General features: G+C 34.3%; 4 protein-coding genes across 5 annotated transcripts; 2 read left to right on the top strand and 2 right to left on the bottom strand.

Annotated features, from left to right (window-relative positions):
• Positions 1-1,831: 1,831 nt before the first annotated feature.
• sqh (Myosin regulatory light chain sqh) lies at positions 1,832-5,361 on the bottom strand. Of its 2 annotated transcripts, none has more exons than XM_073078281.1 (4): positions 5,194-5,361; positions 3,923-4,115; positions 2,800-2,938; positions 1,832-2,296 (listed from the first exon to the last, which is right to left on the bottom strand). In XM_073078281.1, exons 2-4 carry the CDS (start codon positions 4,110-4,112, stop codon positions 2,101-2,103), a joined length of 525 nt encoding a protein of 174 aa, XP_072934382.1. In that variant the 5' UTR covers positions 4,113-4,115; positions 5,194-5,361; the 3' UTR covers positions 1,832-2,100. The 2 variants fall into 2 exon arrangements, with proteins under 2 accessions (XP_072934382.1, XP_072934383.1); XM_073078282.1 differs by lacking the exon at positions 5,194-5,361 and adding an exon at positions 4,965-5,120.
• A 526-nt stretch (positions 5,362-5,887) lies between these two features.
• DnaJ-11 (DnaJ (Hsp40) homolog 11) lies at positions 5,888-9,036 on the top strand. The gene is made up of 6 exons (XM_073078285.1): positions 5,888-6,012; positions 6,088-6,309; positions 6,461-6,548; positions 7,187-7,346; positions 7,718-8,056; positions 8,265-9,036. The coding sequence occupies exons 2-5, from the start codon at positions 6,115-6,117 to the stop codon at positions 7,965-7,967; spliced, it is 693 nt and encodes a 230-aa protein (XP_072934386.1). The 5' UTR covers positions 5,888-6,012; positions 6,088-6,114; the 3' UTR covers positions 7,968-8,056; positions 8,265-9,036.
• A 2,382-nt stretch (positions 9,037-11,418) lies between these two features.
• Vps37B (vacuolar protein sorting 37B) lies at positions 11,419-14,266 on the bottom strand. Its single transcript, XM_073078287.1, has 4 exons — positions 13,905-14,266; positions 13,260-13,431; positions 11,945-12,822; positions 11,419-11,887 (listed from the first exon to the last, which is right to left on the bottom strand). The coding sequence occupies exons 1-3, from the start codon at positions 14,022-14,024 to the stop codon at positions 12,464-12,466; spliced, it is 651 nt and encodes a 216-aa protein (XP_072934388.1). The 5' UTR covers positions 14,025-14,266; the 3' UTR covers positions 11,419-11,887; positions 11,945-12,463.
• Positions 14,267-14,432: 166 nt separating this feature from the next.
• On the top strand, positions 14,433-18,593 carry PIG-L (phosphatidylinositol glycan anchor biosynthesis class L). The gene is made up of 4 exons (XM_073078280.1): positions 14,433-14,951; positions 15,530-15,820; positions 16,913-17,006; positions 17,671-18,593. The coding sequence occupies exons 1-4, from the start codon at positions 14,636-14,638 to the stop codon at positions 17,843-17,845; spliced, it is 876 nt and encodes a 291-aa protein (XP_072934381.1). The 5' UTR covers positions 14,433-14,635; the 3' UTR covers positions 17,846-18,593.

The raw sequence follows: 18,593 nt of genomic DNA, 5'->3' as shown, positions 1-18,593 counted from the left end.
ACGATTTGTGTTTTATTGTTTCTACAACTATGTAAATCCGCGTTTCCCAATCTGTGGTTACCAACCCCCAGGGGTCCGCGGACCACAGGTTTACATTGTAAATGAAAACGGAATATTAATACTTGGGAGTTTTCCTGCCACGTTGTGTATGCTCGCACGCGTGAATTGATCAACTACGAACCGCATGCCTGTGGCACTAGCACTTATAATAAAAAATGTATCTAGAGTGCGTGCGAAAACTGCACGACAGGAAAGAAACCCTGTGTGACAGGTTACATTTTAACATGGAGCGTAGCATTCATCCAAAATGCAGTATTTATTTATATGAAGCCATGACGGGCACAATCATTTTTTTTGTAATATAGAGGTACCAGACGAGCATGCAGTCCACCTGATGGTAAGTGGCTACTGCTGCCCATGGACATCTGTAATCAATCCCAGATAGGGTTAGGTATTCGCCTCAGAAAAGTATGTCTCCCTTACCACACCCTTCAAACCAGAACATAGCAGCACATAACACTGCTGTTATACGGCAGAAATCATATTTTCCTATACAATTTTCGCTTAAAATTTTGTTCATATGCCATATAACAAAGACCATTTAACATCAAAAGGCTTATAGGCATCTAAAAAAGTAAAAGCAAATAACTTTTTAAAACATTTTTATTTGGATAAATACATAATAATTATGATTGTTACATAAATAAACAAATGATAAATGTGATTAGTAGTGCTAAAATAATAAGTAATACGTGGCCCCTACACTAATTCATAACTAAAAACAAAACAAAACACATTTTAAAAGACATTTCATAAATCAAACAATTTTGTAACCTTTCAACACGCAATTTTGGGAATGGTTATAATAATTTAAACATAAATTAAGATTTTCATTTAAATCATACGATCATACCATGTTACCCAGTTGAAATATCTGTGACACGTAATAGAATTGAGGAACTTTGAATAAGTTTCTGACAACTGCGTCGCAAAATACGAAAGAAAAAATATTACAAATTATACTTTATTAGTTTTTATTTAATGTATTTCACTTTTTACTAAGACATTTTACATAATAATATTATCGACTACAATTTCAGTAAGTAGTCAAAAATGAGTGGTTCTGAAAAATATTTTACTCGTATTAAACTTGCGTGTGGATTTATCTGGCCGTAACAATGAATTATATTGAAACACTATTATATTTTTGTGTAAAAAGATAGAAGTAAGAACTTATATTACCTAGTAATTCAAGTTTCGACGTGATTACACCAATATGTATACAAAGATTCAAAAACACTCAGAAATTTCAACCGGGTATGTTACATAAAATTTAAATTAGGCTTATTCAGATGACAGTCTCAAGTGGAATAGTATGTTTCAATGAAATGCATGTTCATTAAATTAAAATGCAAATATTCTTACATCTATATTTAGCACCTCGGTGTAGTTCGAGATTATATATATTGAAATCCATAACATACTAACTTAACAACTAAAGATTAATCTTATACACATGTATTAGTTTGGCATATAATGATATATAAAACTACATAATCATATAAATGGCGTTACAATAAGCAAGTTGAGTGAATGTACTTGAAGTAAATTTCATGTTTCATATATTTGTTTTCAAATCCGTATTTCATTACTGTTCATTCCGTAGAAAATAAAATTTTAATAACAGATTTTGTTTTCCCATCAAATAAAGAAATTCTCCCTCAAAACTTACAGGTCTCATATAATTAAGATCCAATATTAACCTTTATTTTTATGTAAATAAAGTCTCAATATGCATCGTCAATATAAATCATGTATATTGATGTGTATAATACTAATGATCAAGCACTTACACAGAAAATAATACCATTTAGGTACGTCTTATGTTTCCTTTACTTACTGTGTTGTTCACTCAATCATTCAATTTTATTTGATGAGCTTAACAAATTGTACTCAATCAACAACTTCGTACATCACTCAACTAGCTACAAAGATATTATAAATGTGTAGAATGCTGAATTTGGGAAAAACCGAAAACAAATCCACCATATTTCTGTCACACATCTGACATTATAACATCTTTGCGAATACTTCGTCGGTCTACTGCTCGTCCTTGTCCTTGGCGCCGTGCTTCAAGATGCGCGTGAACTCGACATAGTCGAAGATCCCGTCGCGGATGGGAGCCTCGCGAAGCATTTCGTCGACGTCGTCGTCCGTGAAGCGATCGCCCATCGTGGTGAGCAGCTCGCGTAGGCGCTCCTCCGCGATCACGCCTGTGTTCTCTTCGTCGAAGCATCTGATTGGAGACGGGTGGATTTTTTAAGACAAATACGAAATTTAAAGATATCATCCATCAATGCTTCCTGTTACAAAATTTCCGAACGCGCAATCATCGCACAGTTTTATAACAATAAAATAGAGAACTGTTCTATTACGAAGGATATGGGTCAGTTGATAAGCAGACAATCAGAAGGCATCTTTTGTTCTCTACTATAATAATAACCAAATATTATGTAAATGGCAACTGAAGCCCATGAACATCTGTCAACTCCAAATAGAATCAGACTACTGTTACCTGAAGTCAGTTACATATGTATTGCTATCATTAAGGACTATGGAACTCAATCATTATTAACTTATTCACCACATCAAACCGAAATACAGCATTTATAACTTGATGTTAAAAGGCTGAAATAAACATGACAATGATACCTTGCACTTGGTGGTACACAATCACAAACAATTATACCATATAGTAGCCATATAATAGTACAAATGATTAATTTACGAGGCACTTACCCAAATGCATTCTTGATAACATCTTCCGGATCTGTGCCTTGCAGTCTCTCACCAAACAGAGTCAAGAACATAGTAAAGTTGATAGGACCCGGGGCCTCATTCATCATGCCCTCCAGATAATCTTCAGTTGGATTCTTACCTGTTTACAAAGGAAATAATTGCTTTAAGATTGTCCGTGTACAATTATAACGTCCTAACTAATATGATTAGAGTGGGAAAATGTGTTTGTTTGTTTGTTTGCATGTTTCACACCTTAGTTACAAAACTGATTGTTAATTAATTTAATATACACATTCCCAGGGGTCCACAAAGGGACATGGGGTATTTTTTATAGATAAAAACAAATGTCACCTTTGACTTTTGATCCTGAGCGAAGCCTTGGATAAAAGCTGCTATTGTATAAAGGGATGAAAAACAGTAATATACAAGATTCTTATAAATTTCTTTAAAAGTCTAGAAATAGATATCCATTAGGTCATATTAAATAGAAATACAGGATTCAAATGAATAGAAATTTATGAAGATAAACATCTATGTCTGTCTATGGTTAAATAATTGACAATTTTGAAATCATATATGACTGAATATGTGTCACTGTGTGTCAGTCACACGTGTATGTATGTAAAAAAGATCAGGCCATGATTGACTGGTTGTACACTAACAGTGCCAGTGCCAGATGTTGCCCGCCATATGGCCATAAAATAGACCAATGATTTATAAAATCTTTGAAAAACGACACATTGATAGACTAAAAAACAAAATAATGAATGTCAGATTATGGACATTTTTCTCATAATATATTTTTATTATAGTTACATATATGTAAACAATGAGGTGAGATGAGACAGGCTACCTGATGGCCTGATAGAAATAAGTCACCATCCCTTATGGACATCTGCAATACCATAGCAGTCACCAATGCATCGCCAGTTATGGATGAGAGCTCTTTTTGTACCTTTTTTTAAGAGCCCCATATTATAGCAGTCCGAGAATACCTCATGAGGAAGTTAATCACAAATCTTGCATGTTTGTGGTAAGAACAATTATTCGCTTTTGGGATTGGCTTATCTTTTTGATTAGAATTAGCTTGTTGAACATTTTTTATCTTGTTATTGCTACTTACCCAGGGATGCCAACATGTCGTGGAGATCATCTTTGTCCACAAAGCCATCTCGGTTCTGGTCAATCATGTTGAAGGCCTCCTTGAACTCGGCTATCTGGGCCTGGTCGAACATAGCAAACACATTGGAGGTGGCGCGCTGGGCACGCTTCTTGTTGGTGCCGCGGCGGCCTGCGGTTTTGCGGGAAGACATGGTCTGAAACAATACAATACAAGATGTTAAAATACAATGGTGCAATTACAAGAGCATTCTTAAATAAAATATTTATTTGCTTTAATCACTAGAACTTCAGAATTTGTAAGTAGTATGAAAAGTGAAAAGTCTTACTCCAAAATCAAATCTCACTTATTCAAAATTTATTCACATAGAACTGTTTAGTAACATCAACAATCTACATCCTTCTTGGAAAGTATTTTGTTACAAAAGAAGCAGCACAAGAAACCTTTTATGTGTGCATGTTTAATCTTTTAAATTATTTATTGTCCAATACACTTGTTTTTTTTTTTAATATAAAATGCACCCCAACTGATTTTGAGCGGTTACTGCCACCCATTATGTCGATGAATATGTCCAAATAACTACAAATAAAACAGTAGCCATACTTTTAAACAGGTGTGTTGCGACCCCTGTGGGCTATGTCAAAACGTCTGTTAAGTATGTTGAACCACACCCTCCATACAGTGATAGTAAAACACTTATATTTAAGAAATACAAGGTGTATTTCTTATTGGACCCCAAATAGAATGAAAGTCCTACCTGAGGTCAGTCACAGTTGTGCAACAAAGATATTGATACAAATAGGTGTGGTGGTCATACCGCAATTGAATTTTAAAGTTCTATCAGCTTACAACCACAATACTTAGTTACCAATTAGTCATACACTTATTTCGATTCAACAAAGAGTATATTACAGTAAATGAAGACACACAAAATAGATAACTAATCACCTGACTGTTAATTAAAAACGAATTACGATCGTACAAATTATTCCACGTACGAGCACTACAGCGATAAATAAGAATCGTTTATTTTACGATGACTCACCACGAATAAGTTATATTCTATTTTCAAAACTCACAATTATGTAGGGCACACGTTACATACAAGTCACTATCACTTAATATAAAGAATTCCTTATATGGTCAGAGTTTTCAACACACCAAACTCGGTCTACTCAAGGATAAACCATAATGAGTAAAATATAATGGCACACCTGGCAAAGAACTCGTCTTTGTACCAAGTATTCCACTATAATTAAACAACGAATACTTACAATTTCTTTCAAACTTCACGAAAACTAAATGAACGGTGACTAAAAAGTTAAATTAAGATGACCCGAATGAGAAGTTTCCAAAGATGACTAATAAAATCCAGTAAAGTTAAAAATTCTTCACCCGTTTGGTATTTATGTGACGGTTCTGTTGAAGAATTTGACTTACGTTCTCACACATACATAACACTCATTTGGAAACCTCGCTCAATCTTTACGAACAAGACAGAGATAGCAGAAGAAGTAGTAGTTTATCCGGTACAACGACCGCAACAATCTGTGCACAGACAATATACTAATATATGCTAAATATATATATTACATTACAGATTATAAAAATCCAAATCATTTATTGAAAGATCAATAAAATTATATCTATTTAGAACTTTTTTCAATATTTTTGCTAAGTATAAATATTATTATTGAACTAAACATTTAATTTCTGGTTAATAATATTTATAAATATAGACGTTTCCATAGACTAACATTTTTTAGGCTCTGAGTGTGTATGTTATCATACATTTTTGTAATAACTATTGTTTAAGTTATTAAGTGTTTCTACACTTCCAAAGAAACAAACGAATGTATTTTTATCGCGAATATATAAAACCTTTTCAATAGCATATTCGATTTAATGATAGGTCACATTCTCGAAATAGGCTTGATAGTTAAGTGGAACTTTTGAACTTTACGTCAACTGTCATCCTATCTTTAACTGTCAATGTCTTTCTTTTTTGACTTTTCTTTTCCAATGCGAAATGAATTAAAAACATGTAATGTAACATGTAATATTAGTAGTAAAAATAAATTTTAGGATAAATTGTAATTTAAATTCTAGCTAGTATAATAATTAGTTTACGAGTTAGGTTTATTCGACTAATGAAGCTCTATTTTTAGTGCCATTACAAATTCAACACAAAAGTTATGATGATCATTTTCAATGAGATGTTAAATCGTACAAAATCAAGGTTGTCCGGAATGGTGCGTACATTTGGTACGACGCCGAAGATCTGCGCGAGCCATTACGACGTCCTCGGGGTGACTCCGAAAGCAACGCAAGCCGATATAAAGAGCGCATACTATAAATTATCCAAGTTATACCATCCTGACAAGTCGAGCGTACGTTTTTAACTTGCTTTAATAGTCATTCTACAAAATGTGACATATAAAATCATTTCCTGGTAACTAGAAATTAATACATTGTTGAATTGTTCTCATAATTTCACATATTTATCGAAGTTGATATTTTTTTTTTTTTTTTTATTTGTAGGATGAAGAATCAGCTAAAAAGTTCCGAGCTATAAAGGAGGCGTACGAAGTGCTAGGAAATGTCCAATTAAAAAAGATGTATGACAGAGGTATGACAAAGATGATTATATAAGTTTAACATGCATACTACATAATATAATTAGATAGTGAGTGTCATTCATTGTCCAAATAAAGTTTTGCAACATATTGTTACTTTAACAACTATATACAGATTTTATTTATATTAATATAACAGTAACATCATAACATGACCATATCCTCAAACTGGGATATGGAAGTTATCATTGGAACATTTCTGTTGAAAATATTAAATCCTATATATTATGAGACATGTGTGTGAACTATGTTTGCAGTTCTTGTATCAGTATCTTGCAGGCTACTGCTCATTGAGCTAAAAATAAACAGTCTAAGTTGAAGCATATTAAGTGACCTCCTTCAAGATTTCCTTTATAATATTGAAGTACCAAATTACCATGCATCTGATAAGTGGCTACTGCCACTCACAGACATCTGTCACCAACCGTAGATAAAATTGGATTCCTACGTGATAACACAAAATGCATTACAATGCTACTACTACCCCTGAGAACTAAGTCGGAATGCCTGGAATAACTGTTTCCGTTACCATATCTTTTGAATCTGAACTACACTTAACTCTGCTGCTATAAGAACCACAAACAGTTTAATAACACAACTACACCTGTAAAACTTCTTTTTATTTTTTTAGGTCTTCTAGTAGGCAGTGAGAGCAAAACTCGAATGGGGGGTGAATACAGACCAGATCCCGAACCAACGGATCCCACGCTTAGGTTCTACAAGTCTCGTGCACATCGGAATGTTGTACCCACCATGGATGGACGAACTCCTATATATGATTTTGATGAATGGTTTGTCATTTTATAATAATTTTTAATACTTGTATGCAAAAGGCTGTCAATAATCGATTAGTGGCAAGAAATTATCAATGTATCTTTAATTGCACCTAATTAGAGGCGGTCAGTTTATAATATTGATTGGTGCAATGTGGGTTATTAATAACCACTCTATGCCATTTTGAATACCAAAGATTTTTAGTAAGCAGAAATTGTCTCATTTTGATCTTCGGTAGGCTAAAACTACAGACTTAGACAGAAACTGAAAGATACATTTTTGCTGCTTACTGTTTTATGCGGGCGGTGATGCCGCCAAAGACTAACTACAGAGGGTTCCACCACCTTTAAAATGAATTACGTGATAATATTGTATTTTGGATTTTCAGGGCAAAAAATCACTATGGAGAATTACTCAGAAAATCAAAAAGTGACAAGGAGTTCATAAGACACAAAAGGATGAAAGAGATGGATCATAGAGATTCGGTTCAACAAGAATTTATAATTTACATATCAGCATTTATATGTTTCTGCTTTATAGCACTTGCATCATATGGTAAAAGTGAATATGATACGGACACTACGAAGAAGGAAAACCCCCAGTCAGCCTCACATACAAAGAATGTAAAGACAAGTTGAAATTTATAGAAATTTCTGGTTTTAACTCATCTAGAATAGCAAATTGACAGTTCTCATAAACGAAAAGTTGACTTTAGACTTTTAAACATTAGTACATTACAATACGAGGACGAAAAATTTTTTTCTGACAAGTGTGAGTTTGCAGGCCGAGCCGCAGGCGAGGACTGCAATCACACGAGTCAGAAAAACATTTTTCGTCCGCGTGTTGTATAAAATTTTATATTACGGGGTCGGAAATGGGGGTTTTGCGCACGCGAAGCGTGCGTAAAACGTCAATTTACGCACGCCGTGATATAAAATATTATAGGCTTGTGAAACAATTATACATGTGAATCATTATTTATTAAAAATATAGTTTTGTTTTATGTAGCCTAAATTCATTATTAATGTTACATTAATACAAATATTGAATAAAAACAATGGTGAGATACCAAAATGTGATGTTGAATTTAGTATGTAGCTTCAAGCACATTAAAGTTGTCCCATACAACTTATTTATTGTACAATAGATTATAAATAATTCCAGAAATATAAGGATCTAAATCTAAAAGCTTTATGCTACATTCCCTAAGTGCTTATGGGCGTGGCTACAGCTTTGTAGCTCGTTAGGGGGGAGGGGTCAAAGCCGCGGCGTAGCGAAGGTTCACCCACTTCGCGGGAAGGTACAGGGGAATAGTTCAAGAGTAATGTTAAGGTGTTAGTCTGTATGCCGGCAAAGAAAAGCCCTCTTTTTGAATTTTGTGTGGACCCCTAAACCCCTCTGTTAATACGCCGATAAAAGTGTTAAATATCCAAATTGCTTAGTGGAATGTAACAACATAGTGATAATATTTGACAGCTAAATCAGCACAAAAGAAATCTTAAAATATTGAATTTGAAAATTCTACATACATAATTCATTTCTAAATTATTATTTTTTTAACTGTAGTAAATATTCACAATATTTAGGCCAGATATTATATTCACTTGGTAGTATCACTTTAGAAGGCATTGTAAAAATGTATATAACATAGTACTGTAGTAGGATAGATAAATTATGTTCAATGAATATATTATATTTTTGTTGGAAGCTGATTTTTTATGTTAATCTCACATCTCTTTTTATGTTCCAACTAAAATCATATTTTTTAGGGTTCCGTACGAAAAATCGTAAAACGGGACCCTTATAATCTTACTCGTGCGTGTGTCCGTCCGTCTGTCACAGCCACTTTGTCCTGAAACTACCGGACCAAATGAGTTGAAATTTAGTATGGTTATCGCCAAACTGCTAGTCCACTCTGAAGTAGTCACGAGCAGGTGTAGTCATAGAATTTGCTATGGCGATGCGATTCATTTCTATATTCAGAGCGGACTAGCAGTTTTACGCGAGCTATACTCATATGTCTTTCCTTAACCCAAAGACGAAGGCATAACAAAATTGTTTGGAAATGATACCTACTCCATAATTATACTGGAGTACTAAATAAAACAATAGTTGTTAAAAATGACGATATACGTTTATTTACTTAAAAGAAATATTATTTGAATGATAAATAACATTTATGTATGAATTATCTATAACCTTACAACTGCAGATAGTCTAAAAATTCAATTCAATGTACATTGTAGATACCTACTTACATTATCATAGAACTGACTTAGCCTTTTTGTTATTAGACAAGGCTCATGTGTTTTCAATCCAATGTCACTATCTATTCCATAAAATGTCTAAGTATAGTTTACAATATTTCTAGAGACATTTTTATCATATATTTAAATTGATAGGCTTGCCGTCCTACCTGAAGTCGGCCAGTTTTTTTTATAATATAGGAGTAGCAGACGAGCATGCAGTCCACCTGATGGTAAGTGGCTACAGCCGCCCATGGACATCTGTAATCAACGCCAGACAGGATAAGATATTCCTACCTGAGGTCGGCTACAGGTGCGCCGCTACCTCTGAGGACTAAGCTGGAACGCCTCGGAAAAGTATGTCTCCCTTACCACACACTTCAAACCGGAACACAGCAGCGCCTAACACTGCTGTTATTAGGCAGAAATAGGTGTGGCGGTGGTGCCGCCGGAGTCGAACCAAACGACATATTCGTAGCAAAGCAATATCTGCAAGTATCCCTTACTCACTTTCTTTCTTTCAAACCAAAACACTGGTGAATGCAGTATTGCTATATTAGGCAGAAATAATTATGGTGGCGGTACTTACGGAGTCGAACCAAGAAAGTCTACCACCTTCAATTCAGCTTATGATATCATAATTTTAAATCAGAGGCCCTATCGATTTAAATCTACGATTTACATTTATATTATTAAGGTTCTTTTATTTTTTACGTAAATCACATTTTATCTACAAGCACCAACATCAAGCGGACAGTTGAAATACTTATGACGTCATAGTCGGTTCTACCAATGCTAATTAATGTAAAACTTGCCATGATTCGATCACAATTGAATTATATATCTCGTTTCATTCATGGAATTTATTGGGCAATAGTTCTTACATTGATATTAGCTTTTAAGACACCGACAAATATTTGCAATGTATACCTATAGTCCGCGCCAAACTGCTAGTCCGCTCTGAAGTTGTTGCGAGCAGGTGTAGTCATACAACTTGCTATGGCGACGAGATTTATTTCTATATTCAGAGCGGACTAGCAGTTTTACGCGAACTAAACCTTCCTTTTTCCTACGTTACGTTACATCTCGATACACTGACACGGTTATTTTTCTAAGAATTGTAGCAGTATTACTTTTTATTTCATTTTTTTAATTACAAAAGGATTAAATAATAGAGTTTACCCTAAAATTTGACAATTGAGTTTTACTATTAAAATTAATCCAAATGGGATTGAAAATATAATCCACTTCAAATGGCGAAATATATGAAAAAAATCGATATGAAAACATATACATATAACATTGCATATAACACATTAGAACAATAAAATTGACATATATTTACGACATTGATATCGTTTTTATACAACTATATATTACGAGGCCAAATATAATACATTTTGTAAAAATAAGTTGGGGTAATATCAGCTAATTTGATTATATTTTTTAATTGCTTTGAAAATTTAATGTTACCAATTATCAATTACCAAAAATATACGGTCTGCAATTTCATTTATGGTTTTAATTATAAATCTGTGATTACTCTAACTTACCTTATCCAAAGTTGTGTCACTACCTTTAAGGGAAAAGTTAGAATGCCTTTTTTTGCAAAATTTCAATGAACAATCCATTCTCTTGATTATAACGGTCATAGCCTTCCAAGATCAACTTCAAATAGAATCGCACCTGAGGTCAATCAAAGACATAGCTGCTCTGAGGATAAAGTTTTTCATTTCTGGTTTAGATTGTAAAAATCAAGATCCTTCACCTTACCTCAAACAAGAACTGTGTGTTAATAGGCTGAATGAATGAGTGGTGGTGTCGTGGCAGTCAAACTATGAAGGATTTTATTACTTTTAATTCTCCTTACAGCACTCTATAGGCAAAAACACAAGTGATGCTACTGCGATAAAACGCAAACTTGCTGGTGACATTTGGCAGAAAATCAAAAGATTCTGTAACATTAATATATAACATTGATTTACTTATACATTTTTCATAAAAAGTCATTGGACATACATTTGTTATAACCATCATTCATCTGCATCATTCATTCCTAGGTGCATATTTTTTATAGATTTTACATTTATACACTATCCTTTGAATATAACAGGATCTTTTTAAATACAATGTAGAATTTGGATTGTTTACTCATCTTTCTTTCCATTTCTCTGGCAGCATTAAATTCCATATTGTATGTTATAAAACTGTTACGAGTTACAATTTACATTTTCAATGTTAAATATGGGATTGGTTAAAAAATTAGGCACAAAGAATGTCATCCTTTTAGACTTTTTGCACTTAAATCATTCCTTTTGACTACAGTGCACTAACTTAATATGTGAAAATGTTGTACATAGATAAATTACATTTTGACTCAGTGTATTGACTACACTAACTTAATATGTGAAAATGTTGTATATAGATAAATTATATTAATTTTAGTTCAAAAACAGTCATGACGCCTTTGCTATAGATATCAACCTATCTGTTAATAGCGACAACTATTATCAGCAGCTCAAAGCTTGTGTAGTTAACATATGTATTTTGTATTTATTATTACCATCTATGTTCGACAAAATAATTCATATATCACATTGATATTACTTGACTTTAAATTTACCACACGCATGGCACATAACTGATGACGCTCTAGCTTCGAAAATTGGAAGCTGTACTTCATTCTTCATCACAAGCAGTGTTCCACAAAGTAGTTGCAACAACATTTGTAGACGTATGTTATATTATTTTTAATCTATCTGTTTTAAATTGTGTTAATGTTATAACAGCTATTGGTTTCACCATTTACTTTGTTCTAGCATAAATTCATTTTCTACTATTAGAGCAAATTTGACAAAAAAAAATTTTATGCTATATATTTTTGGGAATCAAAAGTGGTTACCGTACATTCCGGGCATTGGCATATTTAAAGGTCCGATGGGGTACGGAACGTTAGGTACTCCTTGGGGTGGTCCATAGCTAGGGTATGGTAAGTAAGGCTTTGTGAAACCATTTCCGTAGGGACCCTGATTACCACTTCTCAATAGCTCACCCATTTTCTCTGCTTTAAACTTGCGCAAGTGCATTTTCTTGCGGATTGATTCGAAGTCTTCGAGAAACTTGTCTACATCAATCTTGCCCGACAGAAAATCTTGAGCTATATTCTCTGATTGCTCTTCTGTTTCCGCTGCAGCAGTCTGGAGTAGCGCGTGCGTTGTGTCAGGTGAGATTCCAGCTGATTTGGTCTCTGAAATTGAATAAAGCTTTGATATAATATACTTCAATATACTAAGCACATATGTACTTCCAGATATTGTAGAAAGAGTTTCATTTGCTTAACCTCTAAAATAACTATGAAAAGTTTATTAAAAAACAAATAGTATGATTTTATTCATAGCTGGAATCCCATTACTAATTATTGAAATTACTTTCTCAATTCAAATATCAAAATTCTAATAACGTCAGTGACAACTTATACATGTGTTTTAAAAAATTGAAGAATGGTTGAGATTCTTAACTTAACTCATCTGTGCTCAATTAAGACTGGTTACTGGTTGGCAATTCGTCCAGAATTCAAGATTCTAAGTAAAGATCCACTAAGCATGATTAGTTATATTACATTACGAGTTATATCTACATCAGCATTTGGATGAAATAATACACAATGGATGGAGACATGCTTACTGTACTCCTCTAGTAACTCCTGTATGCGAGTGCACAATTGCTCCCCACTCTCCGACTTCTCCTGCACCTGTGCCTTCAGCCCCTCCAGTTCTGGCTCCATGCTCAGATTCAGCTCTGCCAATGACCTGTTACGTGCTATGATCATATCTTTCTCCGTTTCCCAATCTTTGACCTGCCAAATAAATTTTTTATTAGACCATTCAAATAATGTTGCCATCCCTGGTGATAAGTGGTCACTGTGGTCACATCCAGGGGCATCTGTAACTATTTGTAATGTACCTAGCCAAATTTAGGTATTTTTATTTTTATTTTTTTCCTTACACTAATGAGTACACTTTGTTTAATTTTATATCAACATTAATAATAATGTTTAATTTTATTTAAAAAGAATGCCTAGAAAGATTTACCTCGTATGACAGTACTTGTATGGTGCAAAATGTATAAATATTTAAAAAATCATACAGTAAAGAATAACGCATATAAAATAAATCACAGAAAATACTTAATACCTAGGATCAACATATCCTGCAAACTGCATTTTATATATGCGATAACTTTCACACCATACAATGAATCCTTATGTTACAATTATAGTAATTAAACATGTTCTACAACAATAGATAACAAAGAAAAATAAATACACACCTGATTCACATCTTTCAGAATCGTATCAAATTTCGTGTCATCATTAAGCATTTCTTTAAGTTCATCGGAATTCAAATGGGCCAGCAGGCCCATCGCTGAAGGGTAATCCGGTTGAATCATCCTTACAGCGCCAATTAACGTTCGATACAAACACAAAGATACGAATTGTGTAAGATTTTAAAATGTTACAAATACTGCTAAACTTCGATGTACAGGTAAATAATCTCTCGAGGCACTTTTGTACTTAATCAAAATATCAAATTAAAAATATATAATGGAAAAAATCCCCGCACAACACCAAAACAGAAAACTGGAGAAAAATTTACGATGAAATGACAGTTTACTCTGTATGACAGTAAATATACTGACAGTTTGACATACTGACAAACAAAGGGAGGGATAAAGATACAGACTGCTAACAATTACTACAGACTAGTATTTCGATATTCTATGCTATGTGAAATCTGTGGAACTCACAGATAAAGTATAATATTTAACTTATTTTTTTAAGTGAAGTCGAGCGGGATCGGGTGTAACAGCAACACTGCTTATTAAAACGTCACTAATAAAATGTTACTAAAATGTCTGTTTCAAGTTAAACAAAAATATTTATTAGCCCAATTTAATTGAATTGGAAATGTATAGCGTGTAAATAATTGACCAGCGATCGCTCAGATGAAATACTCAGTACCCGTTCCACGCAAAATATACCTACTTTCTAGTCAGAAAATATGTTATTTGGCGACTCGTCACACAACTTTGAATTTATTTATAATTATTACTTGAAATTCGTGGCGGAGATTTTGTTGTATTTGCGGAACTTTGTTTTGTACATATGTTTGTGGGTGGTTGGTTATTTGTGTGTGTGTTGTGTGGTGTACCGGCGGTATGCTCGGAAGCTGCCGACGAGGACCCGCGGGTCGCTGGGTGCTAAGAGAGTCCTGCTGGTGATAGCTCACCCGGACGATGAGTGCATGTTTTTCGGGCCCACTATCTTCAGACTTTGCGAACAAGGCGCTGAAGTGTATATATTATGTTTATCTAATGGTACGTATCTAATTTAACTATTTTAATTGTTTTTCTAATATCGTGGCATTTTGTGCACATTTTAATTTTATTTTTATGTCTATTCATGTAGTTAAATATTTAATATCCGTTTATAATAAAATGACTTTACAATAACATTTTATCATTTGCTTTTTTAAATATTAAATGTGGTTGGTATAGTGTGGATAAGTTATAGAAAGGGTATAAAGCTTTTAACAGTTTTTCTTCCATGTATAAATTCCTATTCAAGAACTATTGAAATGTTGTAATGGACCTCACATGAATTTAATTTCTTCCTAGTAATTCTTTTTACCACACTTTTATTAGCTTGACCTGTATGTATGTATGTAACGGAATCTTTGAACTCGATTTTTACCCACTTTGAATGGTATGATTAATTTCAAATTTTGAAAATTATCAAGAACCGATGACAATACACGATTTAAATAATTTTATCCTATTCACCTCATTAGGATAGTCAGGAATCAGGATTAACAATTTTCCTTGTGCGATTTTAGCATGGTTTTCAGTTTTTAAACTATAACTATTTTACTTTAAATCTCATATGTTTTTTGCAGGTAATTTTGAAGGTAAAGGCAATGTCCGTCGTCAAGAGCTATGGGATGCATGCCATGAGCTCGGAGTGCCCGACAGAAACATTTGCCTGGTCATGGATACCAGACTGCAAGACAACCCTAAGGCACATTGGCCGGCGCCCGTCATAGCAAAGCTCATACACCATACACTGGAAGCTTATGACATAGACACCCTAGTCACATTCGATAGGGGAGGTGTGTCGTCACATCCTAATCATTCCGCCGTATTCTATGCAGTGGCTTACATGTTTGTCGAGAAGATCATGCCTAAAAGTAAGTGTCACATTAAAATTTACAATCAAAAGAAATCTGGTATAATTAGAAACATTTTTTATGGTAATTTTTATTCCTGGCACCTTTATCGTATTGCTTCCAGTTGATTCAGTTTTGAAATTGTCTCTTGTGTGGTGCATATGTTAGTAAAACAAGGTGTAGAGCAAGTTGTCACCTCACTTGTGATGTTTCAAAACCATAGCACACAATTATACACTTGCACTGCTGTTAAATAAGAAATTGTGTGTGTGCTGTGTCACTGTGTGCTGGTAATATCCAGGGTGGACATCAACATTAAGGGCTCTTACACAAAACTGCGATGCGACGCGATGCGAATGCGCAACGCAGAAAATTGGGACACGAATTGCTGCGATGCGATATCGTGCGGCGAAGCGTCTCCCAGGGTGACCATTCTTTTGACAACCGTTAACCGTACGAAACGTATTTTGAAAATTAGGTCGTGACATAGATCGTAAAAAGAAGTGTGCACTTTTGTTAATGCTTAAGAGATACAGGAAATAGTAACAAAGAAAATTTTGGGTTCATCCATTTATCTAATTCATATATAATTTATTTTATATTTACTTTCCCAAAGAACAGGGCGCTCCTCAATCAGTAATATAAAAAAGTCAACGACATAGTTTGTAATTTTTTTACATTAAAGTATACTTCTTCCCACCCAACAAATACAGGTCTGTACGTCTTCCCCACACGCTGTCCCAGAACGAACTAAAAATGGTATCAACAAGTGTGACGAAAGATCGCAGGAATGTGCGATGCGAATTAATTCGCAAGTTCTTGCGATGCGTCGAGGGAGCTCGCAGATTTTTACGATGCGACGTCGCATCGCAGTTTTGTGTACGAGCACTAAGTGTGTGTTACGTGTGCTAGTGTGTTCCCACCTTTATCGTCTTGGCCTTGTGTCATTCCTCAAAAAATAAAAAGATTCAGCTTTTTATAAGACTCAAACTGTAAACTTAATTTACCCAAAACCAATCATTTTCAATGTGGTTCCATTTTCTTGACAACTTTATTCATATAGTTATACTTATTGTGTAAATAATGGAACAATCATATTTTTAAATATTCCAGAATGTGCGGTGTACACATTGGACTCTGTAAATATATTAAGAAAATATTTCGGATTTTTGGACCTACCACTTAGTTTTGTACTATCATCTAAAAGGTATGTATGGTAATGTGAATTACACTTTACAACTTTAACTGTAGTCTTTTAAATTTAAAGCCCAGTGACTGAATGAATTTGTAAATAAACATTGTCAGTAGCAAACCTTGCTTAGTTTGACCCCAGACGCGCCCCTGCCACACTTTTTTAGCTATGTAACAGTAAGTAGTTTATAAAAGGCCTAAGTCTGGTCTAAGTATTCTGGTTTAAAGTGTATTTTTTTTATAATATAAGAGTAGCAGACAAGCATGCAGTCCACCTGATGGTAAGTGGCTACTGCCGCCCATGGACATCTGTAATCCACCCCAGATAGGATTAGATATTCCTACCTGAAGTCAGCCACAGATGCGCCGCTACCCCTGAGGACTAAGCTGGAACGCCTCGGAAGTCTGTCTCCCTTACCACACCCTTCAAACCGGAACACAGCAGCGCCTAACACTGCTGTTATTATAATAATGTAGAAATAGGTGTGGTGGTGGTGCCGCCGGAGTCGAACCACAAAGGGTTCTACCACCTTATGTTGAAGGAGTAGCAAAGCATTGTGCCAAATAAGATGCTTACCATATCTGAGGTTGATTATAGATGTCCACTGTTACATACCTGGGCACTTGTTACATACCTGTTGTCTATTTGTTATTCTCTAATATAGAAACAACACTTTCAGATATTTCCTCCGATGGACGGAAAGTCGCCGTGTCGCACGGGGTATGAAACGACATAAATCGCAGATGGTATGGTTCAGACATTTGTATGTAATGTTTTCTAGGTATATAGTCATTAATACCCTCCGGAAAATCAATCTTGCAGACATTGAGTTGGAGCTTGAAGTTGATGATTGATTCATTCCATTTTACATGCATTCATTCACCCACGCAATGCAATTTGTAACTAAAAAATGACACTAATAATTTTATTCTTATTTCCTCAAGTCAAATCAGTATAGTTACTAGCCCAAAAGTACAAATTGATACATCATTGGTAATTGATAAGAGATGAATAAATTAAATGATAGAAATAAAGAATGGTTATGATAGAAATTAAAAGTGTTAATCATTGTATGATTTAATTAAAGGTGCGTCTAGTCCAATCTATGTTTTAAAATATTCTTGTATGCAATTGTATATTAATACGTATTGTTTGGTAAAGGGAGATATCTGACCAAGCTAGAGATCACTTGGATAGTGACCATACCGTATTAGTCTCAATTCGGCGCTGATATATGTTCAAGATGTTTAGGAAACTTCGATAGCGTGATTCAGAATACTGGTCGCGACATCTCTTGTCGAGCTGTAGAAATTCACGACAAAAACTTCAATAAGTAAATTATTATGATTATATAAGTTATAAAATTAACAAAATTCCTTTTCAATTAAGTATTAATATTTAGATCATTCCTAATTTTGAAATTTGAGTATTTCAGAAAGCATTTAGGTTATATTTAGGTTGTTCGCCGAAGGATGAAGTTCCATCCACACCATCTGGACTCGTGGCGGTCCTCCACGGTTCGGTTTGCACGGACGTCCTTGCCGCGGACGTGTAAGATGTGGAATGAGTTTCCTCCTGAGGTATTCCCGGAGCGCTATGACA

This window comes from Epargyreus clarus, unplaced genomic scaffold, assembly GCF_041222505.1.
Source record: "Epargyreus clarus isolate Ecla_fem2 unplaced genomic scaffold, WU_Ecla_fem_2.2 ptg000012l, whole genome shotgun sequence".
Taxonomy (NCBI): domain Eukaryota; kingdom Metazoa; phylum Arthropoda; class Insecta; order Lepidoptera; family Hesperiidae; genus Epargyreus; species Epargyreus clarus.
This window is presented reverse-complemented; position numbering and strand designations above follow the sequence as displayed.

Bases quoted from the DNA above. Each gene is read 5' to 3' on its own strand.
- PIG-L (XM_073078280.1), top strand. From the start codon at position 14,636: ATGTTATTTGGCGACTCGTCACACAACTTTGAATTTATTTATAATTAT. The intron at 14,952-15,529 runs GTACGTATCTAA...TGTTTTTTGCAG, and splicing joins TATATTATGTTTATCTAATG to GTAATTTTGAAGGTAAAGGC. The intron at 17,007-17,670 runs GTATGTATGGTA...CAACACTTTCAG, and splicing joins TTTGTACTATCATCTAAAAG to ATATTTCCTCCGATGGACGG.
- sqh (XM_073078281.1), bottom strand. From the start codon at position 4,112: ATGTCTTCCCGCAAAACCGCAGGCCGCCGCGGCACCAACAAGAAGCGT. The intron at 2,939-3,922 runs GTAAGTAGCAAT...CTTTGTAAACAG, and splicing joins CGACATGTTGGCATCCCTGG to GTAAGAATCCAACTGAAGAT. The intron at 2,297-2,799 runs GTAAGTGCCTCG...GTCTCCAATCAG, and splicing joins GTTATCAAGAATGCATTTGG to ATGCTTCGACGAAGAGAACA.
- DnaJ-11 (XM_073078285.1), top strand. From the start codon at position 6,115: ATGATGATCATTTTCAATGAGATGTTAAATCGTACAAAATCAAGGTTG. The intron at 6,310-6,460 runs GTACGTTTTTAA...TTTTATTTGTAG, and splicing joins ACCATCCTGACAAGTCGAGC to GATGAAGAATCAGCTAAAAA. The intron at 7,347-7,717 runs GTTTGTCATTTT...TTGGATTTTCAG, and splicing joins ATATATGATTTTGATGAATG to GGCAAAAAATCACTATGGAG.
- Vps37B (XM_073078287.1), bottom strand. From the start codon at position 14,024: ATGATTCAACCGGATTACCCTTCAGCGATGGGCCTGCTGGCCCATTTG. The intron at 13,432-13,904 runs GTGTGTATTTAT...TTTATTTGGCAG, and splicing joins TTCTGAAAGATGTGAATCAG to GTCAAAGATTGGGAAACGGA. The intron at 12,823-13,259 runs GTAAGCATGTCT...ATTCAATTTCAG, and splicing joins GGAGTTACTAGAGGAGTACA to AGACCAAATCAGCTGGAATC.